At 40.9% G+C, this 23,556-nt stretch overlaps 1 protein-coding gene across 2 annotated transcripts in view; it reads left to right on the forward strand.

Moving 5' to 3' along the window:
* trappc8 (trafficking protein particle complex subunit 8) overlaps positions 1-23,556 on the forward strand; it is a 40,296-nt gene that overhangs the window by 8,073 nt on the left and 8,667 nt on the right. For both annotated transcript variants that reach the window (XM_072682681.1, XM_072682682.1), the window contains 22 exons: positions 1,066-1,155; positions 1,697-1,871; positions 3,264-3,417; positions 3,519-3,591; positions 3,906-4,168; positions 4,260-4,375; positions 5,728-5,878; positions 5,975-6,075; positions 7,566-7,671; positions 7,890-8,021; positions 8,154-8,378; positions 11,282-11,390; positions 12,814-13,008; positions 14,132-14,295; positions 14,406-14,480; positions 14,639-14,738; positions 15,822-15,970; positions 17,008-17,441; positions 18,690-18,858; positions 19,568-19,664; positions 22,304-22,372; positions 23,337-23,395. In XM_072682681.1, coding sequence (XP_072538782.1) covers positions 1,066-1,155; positions 1,697-1,871; positions 3,264-3,417; positions 3,519-3,591; positions 3,906-4,168; positions 4,260-4,375; positions 5,728-5,878; positions 5,975-6,075; positions 7,566-7,671; positions 7,890-8,021; positions 8,154-8,378; positions 11,282-11,390; positions 12,814-13,008; positions 14,132-14,295; positions 14,406-14,480; positions 14,639-14,738; positions 15,822-15,970; positions 17,008-17,441; positions 18,690-18,858; positions 19,568-19,664; positions 22,304-22,372; positions 23,337-23,395 — 3,206 coding nt within the window. The remainder of the gene's footprint in view (positions 1-1,065; positions 1,156-1,696; positions 1,872-3,263; positions 3,418-3,518; positions 3,592-3,905; positions 4,169-4,259; positions 4,376-5,727; positions 5,879-5,974; positions 6,076-7,565; positions 7,672-7,889; positions 8,022-8,153; positions 8,379-11,281; positions 11,391-12,813; positions 13,009-14,131; positions 14,296-14,405; positions 14,481-14,638; positions 14,739-15,821; positions 15,971-17,007; positions 17,442-18,689; positions 18,859-19,567; positions 19,665-22,303; positions 22,373-23,336; positions 23,396-23,556) is intronic.

A 23,556-nucleotide genomic window follows, 5' to 3' on the forward strand; every position in this document is an offset into this window, starting at 1 on the left:
GGTGAATGGCTTACAAGCCAGGAAAATTACATTTATGAACCTGTACTGAGAAGGACTCTGATGTGTTCAGGCCTTTTGTTCTTGTATTAACTGTTTTTGTATTGCTTACTTCAGGCTGTGTACACCTTGCATTAACATGTTCACTGATCACATCATGATTTGCATTCATGAAAAGTCAGGTGTAAATACACCCAGCACTGTGAACGGATAACAGTTGGATTACTTGAACCATTCAGAGGTGTTCAGTAATGGAGATTTAATTCATTGAACACGCTAACAGTAAGCTGAGTGTTTTGTTTTTACTATCTCTATATTTAGATATATATGTCGATATTGATCTATAAAAAACCTACATACAGTTACCTAATGGCCACCATTTTTCACTAATTGAAGAGAATTAAAGGGTGAACATGCCACTATACTCAGAAGGGTGATTTAAACTCACCACGCAAAACTGGCTGCGAGATGTTGCAATGACCTAATCCAGCCAATAAGAGCAGAGCTATTTTTTAGTTTTGTTTTTCACTTGCCCACCATATAAGAAAAAACAGTGGATATCATTCTGAGGCAAAGGGAAAAAAGAGGCAAAAATAGTTGTATGTGGGTGTGCAAAAATTTCACTTTTTCACTTAAAGTTACAAACTTACTACTTTATGCATCCCAGAACCACTGACTACTCTAGAAATGCCTTCTAAGCCCCTTTAAATGGAAGTGTCTAGTGTGGAACATAAAAAAGACTGACAGTTGACCTCTACATCCAAAGCTGTAGAGACTTTCCCTTTCAACTATTTTCCTTTGCGGAACGCTAGCTGTGAGTTTTCAGCCCTAAGTTAAAGCACTGGGGTGCTACTATCTGTAGTGCTCTTTCAGTGTTGTGTGTTAAAGTCTCTTCTCTCTTGTTTCTTCCTCAGCCATGAGCAGAATTCAGAATTCCTCCCTCTATTTAATGAGTGGTTCCTCTCCTCCTTTCTGGACTTCCAGTGTGCAGTTGGGCTTCACCTTCTGCCATGCTTTGCTGAAATGTTTTACGTAACCTATGTATGTGTGTCTGTGTGTACTTCACAGCAACAACACCATGGTTTGAGGCATACAGGGAGAACTTTCTACAGTCCATGCCTGCAACAGACCATGAGTTCCTCAACCACTATTTAGCCTGTATCCTTTAATTCTTCACACATACAAAGAGTACCCTCTGAATGTATTGGTCCAATAAAATCTTTTGAGGTTTGAATTTTGAGCATTTATACAATACAGGACCCGAATTGTATTACCAGTAAAGCCTCCAACTGTGCCTTGTTATTGTACATTCTCTAGTGGTGTCATGGATGGTAGATGATCCGTGATCCGTACGGTCTGCCCCCTAGGGTTCAGAGTACTGCAAATTATTTGACGAGGTTCAACCATAACAGTGTAACAAACTGTAAAATTAGTGTGTCGGCCCTGCAGTCATGAGTTTTGTGATCCGTTACACCGCTAGTGTTCATATGGTGTTTATAAATTACACATTAATTAACATAATATTGAAAACATTAGCTGACCATTCACTTTTCAGAAATGTGTAAACCTTTTAATTCGTGAGACAAATCATTAATGATGAAATTGTGATTCTGTGCTCACAGTGGTTCATGTAAATGCATATAAACTAATTGTCTCCTTCTGTAGAAGTGTGTATATTCCTTTACTGCAGTGTGTGTAGGTATGTTGGTGGTGTCTTCTCGTGAAGCCGTTCCCACAGAGCAGTTTCTGAAGCTTTCTCAGGAGCAGCACAGGATCCAGCACAGTGGAGAATACACCCACCCTAAATGGTTCATACCAAACACCCTCAAATACTACGTCCTGCTTCATGACATCAGCGATGGAGACGAACAGAGGTGCGTGTTGGTGTGATTTTTTTTTTTTTTTTGCAGTTTCTTGATTATGTAGAAATGGGTGTAGATTTCCTGTGTGTGAGAAATATAAATGATTTTGTACAATTTTCTCTGCAATTATAAATCCCCCACTCACTTGCTATGTCTCCCCGATCTCAGTGTTAAAAGCTAGAGGGTAAAAGCTAGAATGTGCTTCCTCTGAATCGAGTCATACAATTTACAAATGTATTAAAAGGCGTTGCAGTCTACTCATATTCATGGTGTCTTTATCTAAGGATCTTTTCTTGGTGGTTGAATTAGATCGGTAACACAACAATAAACTGTGTGTCTCTATAGTGTTTATTTAGAAAACTCTTCTAGTCTGGTTCAGCCAGCTAAACCATTTTCTTCACATTCACATGAGTGCAGATCAACTGGCAGTCTTAATAAATGCTTTCTTAAAATGAGGATTTATGTTAAGAAACATTTTATAGTGAATTGAATTCCCTGCATTCCTTTCTCAGTGACCTGAAGCTATGCACCATTACAGCCTGTTTTTTTAAATAGATGTTTGAATGTGGTGGGCCTCTGTGTATCTAATCCCTGTGCATGTGTGTGAAAATAAAGTAAAACAAAGTTGCTCAGCCTGGACAGCAATAGCTTTAGGTTTCTTTAGCCCCTTGTAGACTTTCTAGGTAACCTAGAACTTTTCCGGACATCACCCGAACTTAATCCTCTAGGCCCCATGGTACAGAGCCTGGGTGATGTGCTAGTAAGCCCTTCTGAGAATAGAGCAGGTAATTTTCTGGAGAGTTCAAAGTGTGCGTGCCGTGCCTCTTGCGCACACTACACAGGCGCTGCCCCTTGCCTAAATCATGTGGATCATTTCATGTATAAATGCATGAAAAGACTTTCTTGCACAAAAAAGACTTTCTTGCACATTAGGCTACAAAGTCTTTGGTTTGAATGATTTTTTCTACTTTGTCTTATTCGTTAAACTTATTAAACAATTTATGAAAGATTTCATCCATTACAGAGTCTTTTGTCCTTGTCTTGTACTAAAGCGATTTTGCAACCTAGCTAGAGTACTTCAGAAAGTAGAGAAAACCTTTATTCTATTAATTTCATTTAGATAAGTCTGTTTTTCTTGGGGAAGTAAAAAGTGCATTGATTGAACTTGAGGCCTGTATGTCTGATGCAACATGCTCTGTTGCAGTTCTCTAGGCAAATACCAAATTATCTGAATGTAAGAGGCAATGAGTTGTCACTACAGTGATAATACTTTTGAGAATAAAAGCCTCTCATTATAGCTTCCACTTCCTTTTATTCATTTATTGTGTCCTGTTGTTGTCCCATAATGACGTCTCCTCTCTTGTTCGTTTGTTGGTTCGTTCTTGTGTTCATTCTGCTATGCAGGGCGGACTCCGTGTATGAGGACATGAAGCAGAGGTATGGTACTCAGGGCTGCTACCTGTTAAAGATCAACTCCAGAACAGATGCTGCCGGACCAGATGAACAAATGCCTGACCCCTGGAGTCAGTATTTACAGAAGACCAACTTGCACAGCCCTGTGAGTGCCTTAACAGCTCATTTACGAGCTCAGTATAACCATGCACGTGCAGCCTCATTTTGTAGAGCGGTTAGCTGACCTATGTGTTTCATGTCTTGCAGTGTGAAGAAACCATGTCGAATAATGTTTTGGAGAATAACATCAGCTCTGAAATGGATGGATTTGACTCCTCAGGTGAAAAATGGATTATATAGCAGACTGGAGTGTTTTGACATTAGTACAAAGTACCAAAGTAATCAGAAAAATGGGGCTACAATATTGATGGGGGATGGGGGATGCTATTTTATGCAAAAACCACAAATGATACATGATGCATGTGTGGGATGATGTAGGCATATAGTTTGTAAGATGTTGATTGGCGGCGTATACGTTTTCCTTCTCTTGGCTACCTGAGTGTGATTTAATTGGGAAATTGTTAAATTCCACTTTGGCCTATGTATTTTATTATTTTTTCTTTGTGCCATCTGGTGCTATCCTTGCTATTTCAGACGGGGTCTTGGAGTCCCATCCGCTCAAACTGGATCAGCCAGCAGACACTGGTTTCCCTGGCAACCCCAGTGAAGCTGTGAACAGTGCGGACATGGCAAAGATGCAGAAACAGGGCGTAGTGACGCCAGTTGCTGCCCCAACACCCCACGGAGCCTGTCTGACCCTTAATGACCATGACCGCATCCGTCAGTTTATCCAGGAGTTCACCTTCAGAGGGCTACTGCCTCACATAGAGAAAAACATTCGCCAGCTTAATGACCAGGTATTTACACATATTTGCACACATTCACTGCCCATGTCCATTATATCTTTGCTTTGCTGAGTCTCGCTCTCTCGGTTTCTCTTCTGTTTAGCTGGTGTCAAGGAAAGGATTGAGTAGGTCTCTGTTCTCGGCCACAAAGAAGTGGTTTGGGGGAGGGAAAGTTCCAGAGAAGAGTATTGCTGAACTAAAGAACACTGCAGGATTACTGTGAGTGTGCTGATGCTGCCCATTCATTTCTTTTATTTCTTTTATTTCTTTTCCCTTTTCTTTTCCACACACACACAATTATGGTTTGTGATGCCCTTTCACTTTAAAGTAAGCAGGAGTAACTGTGGTGGGAGGCTGATTACATTCTGAGCTTTTCCTAGCTATAGCAGTTTCTTATATAGCAGTATCTTCATAGCTTCCAAACTGTTCTTACATGTGCCTTGAAGTACAGCACCAGAACCACCATATTATTCCACAGAATTAACAGAGCTTGGCTGTGGAAATGATTGCGTTATACTTGAAAGCATACACAAAGATCATTGATTTGAGGTGTACTCACAGTGGGTGATCTGTACAGTACACGTTCCCCACCCTCAGAATCCGGTTTGATTGACTAGCGTAGTCCATACCGTGCCCGAGGACTAAACTTGAGCATGACGTCAGTGATGCTACCTCCGTACAAAATCTTAGACGAACAGCACGATTTACAGAACCTCGATGTGTTGCCTAATCGATAAATTTATAGGGCATGTAAGAGAGTTCAGTATGGGCACACCGAAAAACTATTCCAGGTACGCCGCAAAGTTAATATAGTCTGCATTCCCTGTCCGATCTGCACCGGTGTTAATTTATCATGACTACTTTTTTTCATTTTTGTAATAAACTCTTTTTGATGGAATGAGACAGGAAGTAAATGAAAAGACGGAGAGCAGGGAGCATTCCAGTACTGAGTACACAGTACTGAGCTTTGCAAATACACTGGTTTTGGTGTTTACCCTTTAATAGTTTAACCAGAGGTGATGAATAAGGGAGGGGGGGGTGGTGGTAGTAGTAGCTTGTTGTTAAAATATTTGCATTGGGATTAACATGCATTTTGAACAAAATAGCTTTTTAAATTGTGGTAGTGGCATTATATGGAAAAAGAAATGGTATCAAATCCCTCGTCATTCAGAATACATGTCGATCAGATCGTCATTGGCCTGACTGATTGTCAGGCCAACGGCGCAGATCGGATAGTGGCACTTCGCTTCAAAAATGCTTTGTGTGTAAATGATCATTGTTAAAAATCATACATCATATATCATATCATCTCTGTCCTCCCCTCTTTCTCCTCGGTTGATTGTGCACTATTCGGGCTAGTCGCTGGGGCCCAAGCACCGAATGCCATGTTGTAGCCAGTAGAACAAATTAAGACTGGAGGATTTCACAGTGTTGTATATTTAAAACAAATGGATGTTTGACAGATTTCATATGACAGATTTCATGTGACAGATTAACAGGTTACAACTACTACACAGGTATACAACTACTTTACTAAATGCTGATCTGACGCGTGACCCTTCTGACCCCAGATATCCCCCAGAAGCTCCGGAGCTGCAGATCAGGAAGATGGCTGATCTGTGCTTCCTTGTTCAGCACTATGAGCTGGCCTATAGCTGCTACCACACTGCCAAGAAGGACTTCCTCTCTGACCAAGCCATGCTGTATGCTGCAGGAGCACTTGTAAGACATTGTTAGATGTAGGCAGATGCACGAACACTGATGCACTCTGGCGATGTTGCAGGCAAAAAAAAACCTCTTTTCTGTCTGTGTGTGTAGGAGATGGCTGCTGTATCTGCGTTTCTGCAGAGCGGTGCTCCCAGGCCGTACCCTGCACACTACATGGAGACGGCTATCCAGACCTATCGAGACGTCTGCAAGTACGGACCCTTCTGTCTGTCTGTCTGTCTGGGGGGGTTGTTGTTGTTTCCCCCCCTTTCCATTTATATGTTTAGCATGCATATGCACAGCTGTTGCAGCAGGTTATAGCTGGATTCCTCTCCTTTTGTAGCTATCTTACGAGATTACAGACAGACAGAAATTATTTCTCTATGAACATAGCACATAACATAGCACCCCCAAATGCAAACTTATTTAGTGTTTTATTTATTTTTTTGTAACTGACTTTGTAACTTCTTTAGTAACTGACTTTTTTCCCTAATAAAAATCAAGGGATAGCCGTTTTAGTTCATGTGTCGGCATTCCTAAAATCTTTTCTGTCCTTTCAGTCAAACCTGCCTCTCAGCTGTGCTGAGTGTTTTATGTCCCAAACCACAAACTGCTACACAAACATTTAATGGTGGTGTGATCTTTTAATCGTGTAGTGTGATTATGCATGATTTGGGATGCAGCCTTTCTGTTCGCTAAAAGAGGAACATCGGCAAACTTTTAGAAGTACTGAAATGTTTCTAGCCAAAAATGCTTTGAATGGAAACATGGCTTGTGAAACATCCATGCTCTTCTGATCAGGCAGAGAAGTGGACTTTTTCCAATTCTATATTATCCTGTTATGTGTCAGATTTTTTTAAATGCTTCCAGTTATTTTGACACCCAGTTTAGAAAAACTCAGTGCTGTACCTTATGATTCAGTCTAATGGAAGTGTAATCCCAGTTAACCTTTAGCATCGACTTGGTGTGGTTGGTATCGTGTTGTCAGCATTTTCAGGAAGCTGCTTTTGTCCTGGCCGCATGAGAACCTTTGAAAATGGCGTTTTCAAAAACCTCACTTTTCAGTGACTTTGAATCCCGGTATTTTCTGGAGGGGATGCTGAAAAACAGGCCGTTTTCACACCCACGGTTGGCTTGCTCTGGTCCGAATCAGTGAAAGTGTGTAAACGTGGAGCGTTTTCCCCTTGGTTTGGTTTGTTTCGCACCAGATAAAATTCGAACATCCCAAATGTCACAACAAACCATGTGAGTTCAGACATTTCTGGGATGGGAGCAAGAAAGTAAATACAGAAGTCCTGGGTTCTAGACTAATATTTCTATTTCTGTGCAGTTTAACATGGAGCAATGGCAGAGATTGCGTTTGTTCGTAGCTGTAGTAATTATATGAGCAGTATGGGAGCCTTTTAGCTTGACCTTTTAGAGTACACCTGATAGTTGGGACATATCAAGGTTGGTTGTTTTGGTCTGCATCCGAGTGCAGTTACTGTGTTCACACCTGGCCAAAAGAATCACACCAAGGGAGAAAACAAACCAGAGTCTGGTTGAAACAGACTAAAAAGTGCAGGTGTGAAAATGTCCAAAGAGGAAAAGCCCACCCCCCCCCAAGGAATTGAATTGGGAGAGCACGTGCCTTGACTGCTTCTGTTAGCCATGTGCCGACGCTGCAAGCTATTAAGTGTGGGCGTGTGTCTGTTTGCTACAGGAACATGGTCCTGGCTGAGCGCTGTGCTCTGTTAAGTGCCGAGGTGCTGAAGAGTCAGACCAAGTACTCTGACGCTGCCACTCTCCTAATCAAGATGACTAGCGAGGTAAAGTGCTTACGTGTGTGTACGTCTGAGAGACTGTGTGCAATAGTTGTCATTTCTGTTTCTTACTCCAAAAGTAAAGCACAATGCATGCTTGCAGTGTATATATCCTATAGTTTTAATGCGGCTCCTTTTTTTTATTCATTTATTTATTATTAAAGGGGTGTGTGTGTGTGTTTGTTATTAAAATTTGTTTGAATTCCTAACCTTGTCTCTGCAAGGATTCTGATCTGCGGAGTGCACTTTTACTGGAGCAGGCAGCTCACTGCTTCATTAACATGCGCAGCCCCATGGTAAGAAAGTTTGCATTCCACATGATCCTGTCAGGCCATCGCTACAGCAAAGCCGGACAGGTAAGACCCAGCCTTTTGTTCTCAACCCTGCTATACTGTTCTTACTTAACCTTGGTTTTCTAACTCCTAAATGACGATTTTTAGCCTTTATTAAAGTACCATTTCTGTGTATGTGTGTCTTACTGTCTGTAGAAGCGGCATGCGTTGCGTTGTTACTGCCAGGCGATGCAAGTATATAAGGGGAAGGGCTGGACTCTTGCTGAAGACCACATCAACTTCACCATCGGCCGGCAGTCCTTCACACTGCGTCAGCCCGAGAACGCTGTGGCCGCTTTCCGGCACATTCTCATCAACGACAGCAAGCAGACGGCCAGCCAGCAGAGCGCCTTCCTCAGGGAATACCTCTATGTCTACAAGGTAAGGGGCTTACACACCACGCACTTCTCACCTGCTGGTGGGAACGCATAGTAAGCCGCTGGATTTGCAAGGTTTTCTGAGAACTGTAGTGAATATGGGGGTATTGTTATGTAGTTTTGTTTAAGATGAACAATGACTCATCAGTAAATGAATGTTTAGTTACTGACGCATATACATCAGGCTGTCCTAGATGCTTGCTAATCTCCCAAGCTAGACTTCGTGACTTTGTAGGATTGGACCGGTGGAAAGCCAGTCCTGTATGAAATGCAGTGTATACACGTGGCCAAGCATACAGCATTTGTAATTTACTAGCTTCTGACTAACTGATCTAAGGACCTGTGTGGAAGCACCATTACAGAAGACTAAAACACTTCTTCAGACTGGTTATAGTTTAGTGTTTATTTTGTGTCATAAATGTAGATGCTTCACAGACAGCACAAATGCTTAGCACTGATGTGTTTCTAGCGACAGCAGGCTAAAAAATATATAATATAATAATTAGCCTTATTATAATATTATAGCCTTATAATATATATATATATATATATATATATATATATATATATATATATATATATATATATATATATATATGTATGTTCTCACATGTTACACATTTAAGAGCCAGGTTTCTCACTTTGCAGTAGAGCTCTCCTTTGACAGGAGAGGACTCTTCTTTTCTATGACACCTTTGCAATACCCTAAGTGTGTGTTTTTGTTTTTGTTTTTTTTCCCTGGAAAAGGAGAATCTATATTAAAAGAAAATTGAAAAGTGGGCTGTGAGAGAGTGAGTCAGCACTCTGAAAACTGACCCACTTCATTCTCTTTTGTTGTTCTTCCTGTACTCAACCCTACATATATGTTCTGTGTGACTGACTATTGTAGCTGTAAAGGGCCATCTGCTGCAAATCTTGGGAGGGGGGGTAGTATTTTCATGTTTCACATTTTCATCAAGCTTCTTAGATCTCTTTCTGTCTGTACAGCCATAAGTCATCCTAGATCAGAATGTGATACAACACAGGCCTAGATGATTACATTAGCAGCCGCTAAATTATTTGCTTATTTATTATTGGACATTTTTAAAGAATAATGCCATAAAGTGAAGATCGGTTTTATCTATTGACCTTGTTGCTCATTATTGTTTCTTGTTGCGTCATTATTTATGACTAGGACACTGCTTAACATGCATGTGCCTAAACAATTTATTTTTTGCTAGCTAGCATCACTCAGCTATTTTAAGTCTAGGTCATTTGCTGTCAGTTAGGAGAACAATTGTACATGTTTAGCACTCATGAATGAGACATAGGATAATTTATAGCATTTACTATGTTCACTTGACTTGGCTGTAAAGCCATTATTTACCTCCTATACCAAAATGTTACACCTCACAATCCTGGAAAATGGTGGAAACGTGTGTTTTCTTGTACGTGTGGTGTCTTGAAACAATTTGTAATTATTCAGAGGGTGAGCGAGTGTTTTTATGATTAGTCTTTTTGTTAGGTGAACTACAGTGACAGGCTAAGGTTTGCAGAGGTTTGTACCAAAGGTGTCCGTCTCTGGTCTGTAGATAAATATGATGCAGGGATTTGACTCTTATGTGTACTTTAGTGACTAAGAGGGTGAGACGCTTGGTCTTTATTATATCTGACCTGTAAGTGCAGTAGTGTATGACAGCTGTATCATAGCGGGAAAACGGATTAGTGTGATGAACTCTAGCCCCTGGATGAAGCAGCCATTAAGATTCTACACAGCTCTCACACAGGACAGTGCATCTCTGTAACGCTTTACTGCAGGGTCAGTGGGTTTGTCCCATGGCGACAGCCCAACCAGCAAATAGTCCTTCATGCAGTGACACACCAGACAGATTTCATTACTCTCTTACACTTGCTTCAGCACGATACCTTCACTCTATCTGAATGCGAAAGGCTTCCAGATCCGACATACAGGATGCTGCGTTGGGCATGAGCGAATGGCTTTGGATGTATAGAGACCACACGTCAGATGGGAAGATATTAAAAATCCTGTGAAGTGAAAGGAACATGCTGAAGCAAGAAAGGAATTAAATGAGGGGACCGTCATAAGACGCATTGTAATGCATAGGGACATTTTTAAAAATGCACACGTCTCCTGGTAGAGAGGGGGGGAAAAAAATGGGCATAATGCAGAAGGGCAGCCAAAGTGATGTGCAATCTTGGACAACTTACCAAGGTCTCAGACCTTATTTAGCTTTTTAGTGCTATGGCGCTTCCCACAATCCTCGTTAGGAAAGGCCAGGGGATGCAAATTTCTCTGACTCTTCTAACCTTGTCCCAACAATCAGCAGCCTTGGGCTCATCTACACAGCCGTGTAGCACTCCTGCCAACAAAGCAGGAGAAGACTATGTGAAGATAGCCAAGCGTTTTCTGGTGGTAGTTTCCTCTTTTCATAAACTTTTAAGAAATGTCAGTTAACAGAAATGGTGGAGGTCAAGTTGAGGTCTGAAAGACCAAGAAAAGTTTTAGAACAGCTTATAGTATTTCAAAAACTTTCTGAAAGCTCATCTTCTACTCCTTTAACTATATAATAACATAACCACGGTCTGCATATTTCTATCTCTGACACATTAACTGTCTTCGTCCCTCTCTCACTCCCGACAGTACTGCCAGCTCCTTCACATAAACAGACCCAGCCAGACTCAGATCTTTAGTCTGTAGCTTGCTCCCTTTTGATTTTATTATTATTATTATTATTATTATTTTGTGTGGTGACCTTGAGTCCTGAAAGGTGCCTATAAATAAAATGTTTTTCAAATAAAAAATAAAATGTATATTTAAACATTTATTATTATTATTATTATTATTATTATTATTTGTCACTATGTATTTTCTATAATTGTTCCATCTTTTAATCTATATGTTCTCAGAGTGTGAGTCAGCCATCCAGTGAGGGTTCATTGCCTCAGCTCCCGCTGCCTTGCCTTCATAGTGCTCAGACACGTGTATTCTTTGGCCATGAGCGCAGACTTGCAGAAGGTAAGAGCACACACCCTGCACACGATATATCCTAGTTTCTTTTGGAACGCCCATAAACCAAAATAAAAATCTCCAGTGTTTATTTAAGCCCAGCTGGACAAAAACAAGCCAAAGTAGATTTGACTAGCTATCTTACTGTGCATGAGCAGTCAGATCCAGGCAGAAAGTGGCATTAGTTTCCTGCAGCTTAGTACAAGCACAATTGTCAGTCACTGGACATGCTGGCCAGTAAGCAGGAAGCAGCAGCTATTTATAGACATCAGTGTACCTTTTGAGTTTTTAATTTGTAAGAATGAAACTTATTAGGAAGCTGGAAGCTGATTGCTTTTTTTTTTATATTGTGTTGTGTGCTTTAACAGCATGTGCTAGGTTCTAGGTCAGCATGTGCACAGAGGAGTGAAGGAAATAATTCCAGCTACAAGAACTGAAAGGCCACTCATGATCTGTGATTTTTGCCAAACTGGTTGTTGGTCCAGGCTCTGTAAGGTGTCCAGACTTTTGCACAGAGCACTGGAAGACCACTAAAAGTCTCAGATGGTGGATGATCTTGATGGGATGTAAAGAGTTTGCCATGTTGGTCGAACAATGATCATACTCTGGGGGGGGGGGGGGGCTGTAGGATAGCATTTTTTTGAAGGCTTAATGTACCCAAAGTTCTGTGTTCTATATATCTTACTCCATTCCTGCTTTGCCAAGCTTCATCATATGCTGCAGTAATAGTGAGCATTGTAATAAGATATATATATATATATATATATATATATATATATATATCTCTCTATCTCACACACACACACACACACACAGGCGCTGTACTTCACATGGACTGGTTTATAGAGGGGATGCATCTCATGTGGACATGTTAAAGTTAACCATTTGAGTTGTTTATCTCCTTTCCCTGTGTGCTACCACAGCTCATTTTATTTCTCTTTTAAAATATTTTCCTTCTGTTGCTTAAAGGGGAGGGGGGGGGGGGGGTTGGGGGAGGTCTGCCTCAACTTCCTGTAAATGGTTTGAAAGTGTGTACCATCAAACAAGTGTTTTCGCACTGCAAACAAACCGGATGATGGTTAAACTTGATCTGCAGCATCTTTTTACACCTGCTATTTTGGTTCAGGCCAAACTAAAAAAAAAACTGTAGGTCCGAAACAAACAAGGTGCATGCGTATGCATATCAGAACCACATTAAAAAAAACAAAAAACAAAATCAATTTTGAGATTGCCTCACAAGTTGATATAAGCTGTGCTATGATGATTTTAGGTATAGTGAGTTATTGGTATATGGTACAATGCTAGTCTGTGTTAACCTATTTGCTACATTATCCTTGTATCTTTATAGTCATGTCTTGGACACTTGGTGTATGGACATAAGTCTCATTTCTTTCATATTGGAATTAACTGAATGTCTGCATGTGTGTAATAGGAGAAAAGCAAGCCGCCACCCACGTGTGGCTGGATCATGCTTATGACCGGGATCAGGCCCAGTTGTGGACTGAACTGGAGGAGCAAGTGGTGGCTGTGGCCAACAGGGGGAGCGTGCCTATCAGCTTCCAGCCCACACAGTACTGCCTGAGCAGCCACACGGACAACCTGCGCTACCCTCTCGCTGTGGTAGAAGGTACGAGTGCACTTCTTTCATCCCTCCAGCCACCACTAGCTCTGGGAGTTGAACTTTCTTTGGTGTTTGTGTTTTTGTTTCCCTGAGGCGCTCATTTGCATAAGTTGGCTTTTTTATTCTGTCCATGTTCTTCAATACAATTATCAAATATTAATATTAGCTAGTGATGTTAAAGGTCATACGCATCTGTGTTCAATTTAATATTGCCTTCAGTACATTTTCCTTTAACACACTGGTTTGGTAATAGGAGCATGGTGATTATTTCTTTCTGTCAAATGGGATTTGATGTCCCATAGGGCTTTTTTTTTTTTATTTATTTTTTTTTTTAATTAGACTAAAATAAATAATTCCGTCACTGCACATGTTACAAGCCATTTCCCCCCAAAAATATGAAAACTAATAAATTTGAATGAGCCCATGGTTTTACCTTACTCACTCTATGGTTTACTCACACTATCTCTAGTGCTTAAGCTTCCCAGTGGTCTCACTGGAGACTCATTAAATGAACTCTGCGGTCTCTGAATCATTAGAAGGCTAGTGTATCAGATTTTCACAGCAGGATGGGTGTGGAGAGGGGCTTTTGTAGTGTAATGTTAAAGGAGAGTGAACTAATCTTCTCTCTACTTTTTGACATGATTCGGACCTGGTTCATTAACACTGATTAGCTTCATCTACAGTGGCATCTGTCAAGGAGTAGGTATATTAGGCAGCATGTGAGCTGTCAGTCCTTGAAGGTGATGTGTTAATGCAGGATGCAAGTGGGCAAGTGCAAGAATCTGAGCCATTGTGACTACTGGGTCAGAGCATCTCCAAAACATCAGGCAGGTGTTGAGGTGTTCCTGGTATGCAGTGAACCTGAGACAGCCAGTGAACCAGCCAGTTTATGTTGGAGATGGCACAATAACACAGATGCATTCTTCTTTAAAAATGACTGACTAATAAAATATATATTTTTTAAACTTATATTTGTTTTTATACTGAAGTTCTACATTTTTTTAAGATGCACATCTAAAAGCAGTCTGTTACAGCCTTTCTGTGCTCTGTTTGTGACTGGTTAAATAAATAAATAAATTTGTAAATAGTGCTGCCAACACGTCTATTCTGTTTTCTTGTTCTGCTTCAGAACCCATCTTTGTAGAGGTGGTATTCCGCAACCCTCTAAAGGTTCCGCTGGCTCTGTCCGACCTGTCCCTTTTGTGGAAGTTTACAGCAAAAGACTTTTCTGGACCTCAAGGAGGCACGCTTGGAGAAACGATCACCAACGAGAAGGAGGCAGCCGCAGGCAAAGTAAGACCACTGCAGCTGTACAACCAGGTTTGGAAGCGATGAGTGTAGGTTTTCTCCATTTTAATAAGCTGTGGTTATTTAAGCCTCCCTGTGTGGTACTTGTGTTCCAGGCCACAGCGCTCAATGATCTTATTAGCACTGAAGTCATTCCAGAGTTCACTCTCGGTCCGGAAGAGACTAAAGTGGTGAGAGTCTTTTTTTGTTTCTTTTTTTTTTCTTCTTCACTGGTTGCTGGTTCACTCTGTTTAGAGAGTTTGTTTGACCCACAAATTGCAATTTTATGTTTATCTTTTTAATGTTCTGTTATTGTCTAATTTTAGTGCTCTATTTCTGTGTCCTTCAGGCTCGACTGAAGCTGCTCCCACATAAAACAGGAGACCTGCGTGTTCTTGGTGTGGTTTACAACCTGGGCACTCGAGAAGAGGACAACAGCACTAGTGAAGGTACGACACACAAACCAAGCCAAAACAGTTAAACGGGCATGCTATTAATCTGAGAGCTAGAAAATTCATTCCTGGAATCATCCTCATACGGAGGTGAGAAGATTCTCTTCAGGACCTTGTTCCTACTGTTTGGAGAGCTCTGCTTTGACCCAACAAGCTGTCCAGGGAGGTGGTCCAATTGCTGTGGAGGACTTTTACTTTCGGGACCTAAAGAATTTCACCTCTGCAAAATGCTTGGAGGAATCGTGTCTAGCCATGTCAAAAAGGCTTTTTGAACAAAGAACAATACAGGGGATCCATTGAGAACATGGCTTATTTACATGCATAAGTCTTAAAGGCACAGTAACAACCGCAGAACAAGTAATTCTTAGGCAGAAGGGAGAGTTTGGCAAATGGCCAAGTTATTTAGATTTGGTGCATAAACATATGAAGGTATAATAAGTGAACCTTGATATACCAGAAAAATGTAGTTTGTGGGCCATTTTAATAACAACTTCCTCTCTCCTAAGACGAGACCATATACAAAAAACATAAAACACATAAAACCATATACACCATTTGTGACATTTTCTGACCCAGATGGAATTTGGCTTCAGCCTTTAACCTGTCTGTGCAGTGAAACACACACAGTGGACAGTAAGCACAAATGCCCAGAGCGGCGGGCAGCCATTGCTGCGCACCTGGTGGGCGAAGAGAATAAAGGGCCTTGCTCAGGGGCCCAATAGTGGCAGCTTGCTGTGCCCAGGTATCGAGCCCACAACCCTGTCTTCAATAGATCAGAGCTCTAACCACCACTGCCCCCCACGTCATTTTGCCGTCTGATCAAGATTAGAATTACTTTGTGTAGCCTTTTACCCAACGGATAAAGATAAGAGCAATGAAATTAATACTTAAGGATGTGTGCAATAATCAATCATCTAAGTGTAAATAGCATTCCAATTAGTGGAGCGTTCAATCAAGCATTGTTTGTGTCTGTTACTGGTTTGCTGAAATATTCTCTCTCTGTTTCCACTCAGCTGCTCAGTTCTGTTCTCGTTGTATTGTGTTTAACACGTCTGCATTTGTGCTTTGTGTGAACTGCAGGCAGTCAGTTGATGTTTGTGCGCGGGCGGCAGGACCTGGAGATTCAGGGGCCGAGACTCAACATGACCAAAGAGGAGAAGACCTCTGTCAGACATGGACCAGACCGGCGCCTGGACCCTGTCATCACCCCTCCGATGCCCTTGCTGGAGGTATGTAGGTTGGGAGAGAAGAGATAGGAGTGTGTTTAGGGGAATGTGTGAGGGTGCTTTGAGCCTTGGTGGATTCAACAGTGAAGATGAGCAGCAAAGACTCATATCATTGCTGTCCAATGAAAACCATGTATCTTCAAATGATTTTTGATTTTACAGGAGAAGGCAAAAATTTTCTTTACTTTAAATGGAAGTCAATGTAAAATAAGAGTTTAATCTGAGTAATTTAGAGCTTTTCTATTGGTCCATTCATCCAGAATTATTTGTGCAGTGTACAGAGCAGATACAGGGTTCAAAAAGGAGAAAACCAAATACTGGCAAAAATGCCTGTTTTTCATTAAACAGTAGCGATATTAGTATGTTCAGTTTTTTCCTTTACAATTATGTGGAGGTTCATTTACAGGCTCTTCACACTTCGCACATCTTATTTGAAAAATGTTTTGCTCAAAAACCTTCATTAAAATATTACTTGAAGGTACAGAAAGTAGGCTGCATGCAAGGGACTCTTATTAGTATTCCACAAACTTTTGGACACAGTATTAGATGGACACGGATACACAGGCATTCCTTACTATTAATATTTATTTTGTATTATTTTATATTTGTCTTGGCAAATTTACTGCTTGTATAGTGTATGCTGTAATGTTTAAAAATAGTCAGCCACAGTGCAGTGACATTATTTAGTGTCCCATGTATATCTGCCTTTTTTTTTATTAAACCACAATAACCCATTTCTTTAGGGTTCAATATTAATATTCAGAAATCCAGTATAAAGAAATGCATGTAATATTTAAATGTTCAGTGACTCTGAAAATATATATTGTAATTTGATTATTGGCCATATGAGCCGTCCATGCCGTGTATGTGCGCAAGTGTGCATAGCCTAGAAGTTGGTCAGCATTAAGCACGGCCCCTGCCACAGTTACGGCAGCCAGACTGTATCAGTGAGGCACCCATTACAGCAGGCAATGATGGTAATGTAGAAACTTGTCTTCCCCTCCTTGTTCTCATTCTCTGTCCCTCTCTCCCTGCCTCAGGTGTTCTTCATTAATTTCCCTTCGAGCTTGCTGTGTGGTGAGATCAGGAAAGCGTGGGTGGAATTTGTCAACGTGAGCGCGGTTCCTCTTGCTGGGCTGCGGGTGGCCTCCACGCACCCGGAGTTCTTCACCTTTGGCAGCGCTGCCTCTGACCTAACTCCCAATACTCCCACGGCTGCCGAGCATTGCTCTGCATACAAGACTATGGCCACGCCCCCATCTGATGCCACGGTGACGCTAGTGTCCCCGGCAACATTTGGCGTTAACGGGGGCGATAGACCAGTGGTGGTGGATATTCCTTTAACAGGAGGGGTGCTGGGACCAGGAGAGGCGCTGCAAATCCCACTGTGGCTCAGAGGACCTGACCGAGAGGGAGTGCATGAGATCCACTTCCTGTTTTACTACGAGAGTTTGGAGAAAAATGCTAAGCTCAGGTATGTGCACCAAAAGGAACGGTTATGTTATGATTAAGGCCAGCGGTTTCCAGGCTTGGTTTTGGAGTCTTACCCTAATTCTTCTTGTCAGCTTTTCCCCATTTATGCACTAACTGACTAATACACACTAACTTAGGAAGGGCTTATTACTAAGCTGATTAGTTTTGACAGGTTTGTCGTTCCTGCCGATGTCCGATTTCAAAGGGTTTTTAAGTTAAAGATTTATATTTAATTTTAAGAATTTAAGAACCTCTTAAGGTAGTCTGTTGTCTAATCAGAGGTGTGTGTGGGATCAGTTTCCTGCTGTAGAGGTTCTCATCATCTTTTTTTTTTTTTTTTTTTTTTTTTTTTTTTTTATGATTATTTTTTTTTATTTAAACCCATTCTTCCCTGTACCTAGATGTTCCTTGTTTAGAAAAGTTCTGCCGCTGAATTTAGTGGGGAAGATGCAGGAAAGGTTTACGTCTAGCAAACCTGCGAGCAGTTCTCTAGGAAAAATCTTCACTTTATCTAAAAAAAAAAAAAAACAATTCTTTCAAAGCTCAAAACTTCTTTGAGCTTTGAAGTTTCCTAATGAAGTCATTTTGTAAAGGTCTGAGAGGTGAAAGTTATGTGAGCTCCTATCTTCTGTGGTACTCAAACATTTGCAAACCTTTTCTACCCTCTACGCTGATCTTCTCTAAAATGTTGAACAGAGCGATTCACCTTTAACATTGTGCCTTTAGAAGATCCGTTCATCTTTTACTTGCTTACGTTTTCAGTGAGCTTTGCCTTCCACATGAATTGCTCATGCATTCCTTAACTATTGAGGACGCGCTTTACCCATGCATTTCTGGACAAGCTGAGGTGCAACAATAGTGTCAACAATAGTGAAAGTAGCAAGTGGACTGAGGCGTATTATGGCGATACATAGTTCTTGCAGGGGTTTTTTTCACAGCATTTTAATTACAAAATGCTAATGCTTCAGCTTCCTTTTTTTGTAATTGTTTTTTATTGACATGAGCTGTAGGTGTGCTGTAGTGCTTCACACTACTGTGTAGAGACGTTAAGTGCTTGATTCATGGTTAAGTGAGTGAGCTTTCATCTGGAAACATGCTTTATGGCTTTTACAACATAATTAGCTTGTAACATCATTAAGAGTTGGAAAATTACTTCCAGAGCCCACATGCTTAAATGACTCGTCTCACATGATGCAACTTTCTCTCCCTCTCACCCCCACCCCTCTGTCTGTCTCCCTCCTTCTCGCAGTCACAGAGTGCTACGTCACACATCCTTTATCTGTGCAAGCCGTTCGCTCAGCGTGAAGGCGACCGCATGCCGCAGTAACACGCTGCCAGGGAGAGGCAGGAGGGAGGAGAGAGAGGAGGAGCGGAGCGGCAACATGCTGGTGTTTGTGGACGTGGAGAACATTAACACTGTATGCTTATTCATTCACCTAGGAGGTTTTTGTCTTGCTGACTTAAATCTTTGTCAAGATCTCATGTTTTATTTAAGGAGGACGTTCTTTACTGTATGCGCCTAACAAACGTATGTGACCGTCTCATGAGACATAAGTCACGGCCTCATAATAAACCTCAACATAAACTAAAAAGCTGGATATTTGCCAACCAAAAAAAAATCGCTGTTACATCCTCTGGGGCATGGAGAGAAAATAACCCTTATTCTCTAGAAGACGGCAGAGGTCTATGAAACAATAACAAATTAAATGACCAGCACAACACACTCTGATTAAAGTCAAAAATTTATTTTTGGTGAGAAATTATATTAAGGAGACCTGTTCATGTTTGGGTGGGCTAAAGCCAAAGACTCCCCACTCACAAACCATTCTTCCCTTGACCAAAATAAAATACCCCAAAAGAAATAAAATACAGTTGCCTTCCTTACATACCTAGATTGTTCAAAAAAGAAAGGAATCAGAATTAATGGCACTCACTTCTGTGATTTATATATTGCAATGTTATTAAAAATGCACTCTGCATACTCATGATCAGAGTGCCTCTAGTAGATCTGTCATGAAAAATAAGACCTGTGCATTTTTGTTTGTATCAAGCAAGTTGTAGCATTATGGGTATTATTTAAGCAATCAGTCCCTGGGTTGTAAACATCATAACTCTGTCTGTTCTTAGAGTGAAGCAGGAGTTCGGGAGTTCCACATTGTGCAGGTGTCCAGCAGCAGTAGACAGTGGAGGCTACATAAGTGCATAAATCCTGCAGAAGATAAAGGTATGAGACACAGATTTTTGAGCTTGTTTCTTGCTTCCTGGCTGGTGGAACCATTTCTCTTTCTCCTTCCTTCCCCTGCTAGACCTTCCATACCATTTTGTGTGTTTGTGTGTGAGAGACCATTCTCACTCAGGCATTCCCTCGCCTGCCCCTCATTTGGCTAATTCCCAGATCATCCTAATAAAATGCTTCATATGCACTACTATTGAAGCAGTTTGGTTTCTAAAGAAACTATGGTTCTGTCCAGGTGCATTAGCCTTACCCCCCCCCCCCACACACACACACACACACTGGGTATTTAATATTGTTTACAGCAGTTTCGGCTATAATAAAAGGTGAGTATGAAGAGGGGAGGCCTATTTATAGCCCATTGCAAAAACAGGAGTGTTCCTGTATGCTCACACAAACACACATGAACACAAAGGGTGTAGTGACACTTGGCTGTTTAAACAGAAAAAATTGGGTGGGTCACAATGCCTTTCTGATGACTCGTCATTAGTGCTGACACACTTATTCGGTTGTTAGTGAAAGTTGCTTGGAGCTGCAGATACAATCTACAGCCCCTCCCACCACTTCAACACAACGTGCTGTCATACTTCAAGGTTGCCATGTACTTGTGCGGCAGTGGTGGTCTAGGAATTAGCCAATCGAGGGGTAGATGAGTGAATGACTGAGTGAGCATGTTTGTACACACAATGGGATGGAGGGTGTGGCAGGGGATGTGGAGAGGAGAAATGGTGGGGGGTCGCTTGAGTACATGACAATAGGGAAAGTTGCTGAGAACTGCAGATATGCTCTACAGTCCCTCCCACCCCTACTAGACAACCTGCTGTCACACTTCAAGGTTGCCATATACATGTATAGAAACACATACTCACGCGTGCACTATATGTCCAAATGTTTGTGGACACCCCTTTCTAATGAATGCATTCGACTACTTTTAAGTTGTAACGATCGCCAAATCTGTGTGTCTGTAATTGCATTTGATTAAGCTCTGGAGTGAGCAAAAGCCATCAGAAAACGCTAAACAGAGATAATCCTGAACTGTCGGATCTAGAGTCTGGAAGAGTTATTGTGAATAATGGGCTATAGTAAAAAAAAAAAAAAAAATTAAAACCAATGAGCGAGACATTGTCTCCAGTCAAATGCTTAATTTGCACAGCTCTTAACAGTAAGCCCCCAAAAAAGTGCGTCCTGTGAGCACACAACCTGAGCATGTGTAATGAAGCGGCTGCATTATTTGTGTTTATGTGCCTGCTGCACAGGATTGTGCCTGCAGGGCAACTAATCAACATTTATGTGTTTGTATCTAAATGACTGTGTAGCCGTGTCTTCCCATTACAGTCTCATCAACTGCATCCGTTTTTAATGCCCCATTAGATGTCATGTTGGAGCACAGCCTTTAGAAAAACATAGGAACATCTTACCTTTCCAGTGTGTCAACAAGATTTCTGAGAGCATCCCGGTTCATTCCAAGTTAAAACAAAAGTGGCCCTGGTACACAGCCATGTAAATTGTTCATGGGTTAAAGTCTCGAAATAGGGCTATAGCAATATTCATGCTCAAAGACAACGTAGCATTTAATGAGTAATAAAATTATATATATAATTATCTTCATTATTATATCATCCTGAAGAGAAGTAATGGCAATACAATAGGACGCCCTGGAGCAGATAAACATGATCCTATCAACACCATGCTTAATGCCAGACGTGGGGTAGAGGGGTAGAGGGGTATATGTATGGGATGAGTTGGATGAGAAGCGACAGTGATGAGTGACCTCACTGCGCCCTTGTCGCAGAAGGCAATCAAATCCTCACAGCTAAAACTGTAGCAGGAAGCCTTCCCTGGACAGTGCAGACAGTTAACTCAACAGAATCATGAGCTCCACAAGACATGGACAGCTGATTATTTTTATTATTTTATTATAATTATTGTGTAGTTTAAGCTATAGTAGTTCTTTTGTGGGTTTTAGACTAGAAGGACTAACTTTGACAAGCCACTACAAATTGGCTCTTGTCCGAGTTCAGCTAAGATCAGTTTTCCTGCTTTCACTACATCAGTGTCTGTTCACTTGCTGCCTAACATGTATATCCCACCTCTTGACAGGTGCAATTGTAACTAGTTAATCAGTGTTATTTAAAATAGTATAAAATTTAGAAAGAGAGAATCTAAATCTTGTATCGGCTGGTGTTTTCCGTTATTGGAATTTGTAGCTCTTTAAGATCAACATGGGTGTCTGCTACTGGTCTGTTTAAGAATGGGTGGCAGAATGCAAATGTGCCCTCAAGTAGTCCTGTTGTCTTGTGCTTCAGATAAAAAACAAAAAAAGCTATCTCCGCCCCTGAACAGACCAAATATGTTTGAGCCTAAAGTGTGTGTATGTGTGTGTGAGAGTGAGCACATGTCTAAATATTTTATCCTTTTGATCTGGGGTACGAGAGAGGCTTTTCTAAAAGAGCTGTCATTCTCAGTTTAGACCCACGTCAAGGTTAAAGATGATGCAAACCTCAGAATGGCATTTTGGGCTGCTAAACTGCGAATGAGACACAAGGGAGGAGAAGTAGACAAGCTTTTAAGCCATTTTTTAAAATCTTTTATTTATTTATTTATTTATTTTTGTGTTCTTTTATTTGCAGACTCCAAGTTGGCCAGCAGGGAGAGGGGGAAGCTGTGCTTCAGGGCAACTAGATGCAGAACACAAGAAGGTGAGACACACATGCACACGCATGGTGCCATCAATTAAAGATAATCATACTTCATCAAATTTATCTGTCAGCTAATTACTGTTCCCTCATAGCAGGCATGTTAGAACCCACATGATTACGTTTTTGCTAGTCGATTCACATCATAGTTCAACTGCTCCCAGTTACAGATGTCTGCTTACAGTTAAAACTGATTGATGCTCATCAATCACAATTGTTTGTTAATCAGTGCCCTTCACCATTTAATTCTCTCTACTGTTAATAGGACCCTTTACCTTTACCGCTGCCAGCCGTTAGGAACAATAGCAGTCAGCTTATCTGACTATTGAAGTGGTGTAGTCTATATAGTGTATATAATACTATATGCGAACATCGTAGGTTGGGATTAGCATAGTAGTGTTTTAAATATGCCGGATTTCCCCAACTGTCCCATAGTTGCCATAGTTTGTTTGAGACATTAAATTGACCCTATTGGTGCCAATGGTTCTGCCTTAGATCAGGTTAAAAAGAATTACTGTGTGTAATAAATGAATTTAGAATACTGGAATTATGGTCAGAAACAGCATTATTTGTTGTAATGTAGCACCAGCATGAAACACTGATTAACCAAACCAGTTATTGGATAAAAACTACAAATAATACTGGGTTGCACATTAAATCAGTACTTAACGTTTTGTAGTTAATTCAATATTAGGGTGTCTCTGAGCATTTAAATGCTTTTAAAATGTAATCTTCTCAGACTGTAGTATGTATTTGTGCGCTGTCATTTCAATGTTTGATATTAATGCCTTTCTTTTAATTTTATTCAGGTACTAAAATTGTCCTATTTGCATTTGTTGTATCTTCACCCAGTTTCCAGATTGACCCCTTAAAGTTCTTAGTTAGGAAGGCTGTACTTTAATGTGCTTTAATGTGCACCAATATGAAACTGCTTAATAATTCGGTATTATATATTCCATTTCTGCAGCTACCTCAGGCGCACTGGAGAAATACACTTTTGCTGACCTAAATCTCGGCAATGAACAGGTATATTAAGCCAAATATGTTGCCTATTCATTCAAACCAGTACTGGACTGAACAGGTCTTGGCCTCAGATGTTCTTTTTTTTGGGCACTGGTTTATCGTCCAAACCTAATTTTAATATTTAAGCAATGTTTTCAACCAGGGCTATATACATATCTCGTTGA

Source organism: Salminus brasiliensis, chromosome 1, assembly GCF_030463535.1.
Source record: "Salminus brasiliensis chromosome 1, fSalBra1.hap2, whole genome shotgun sequence".
Classification (NCBI taxonomy): domain Eukaryota; kingdom Metazoa; phylum Chordata; class Actinopteri; order Characiformes; family Bryconidae; genus Salminus; species Salminus brasiliensis.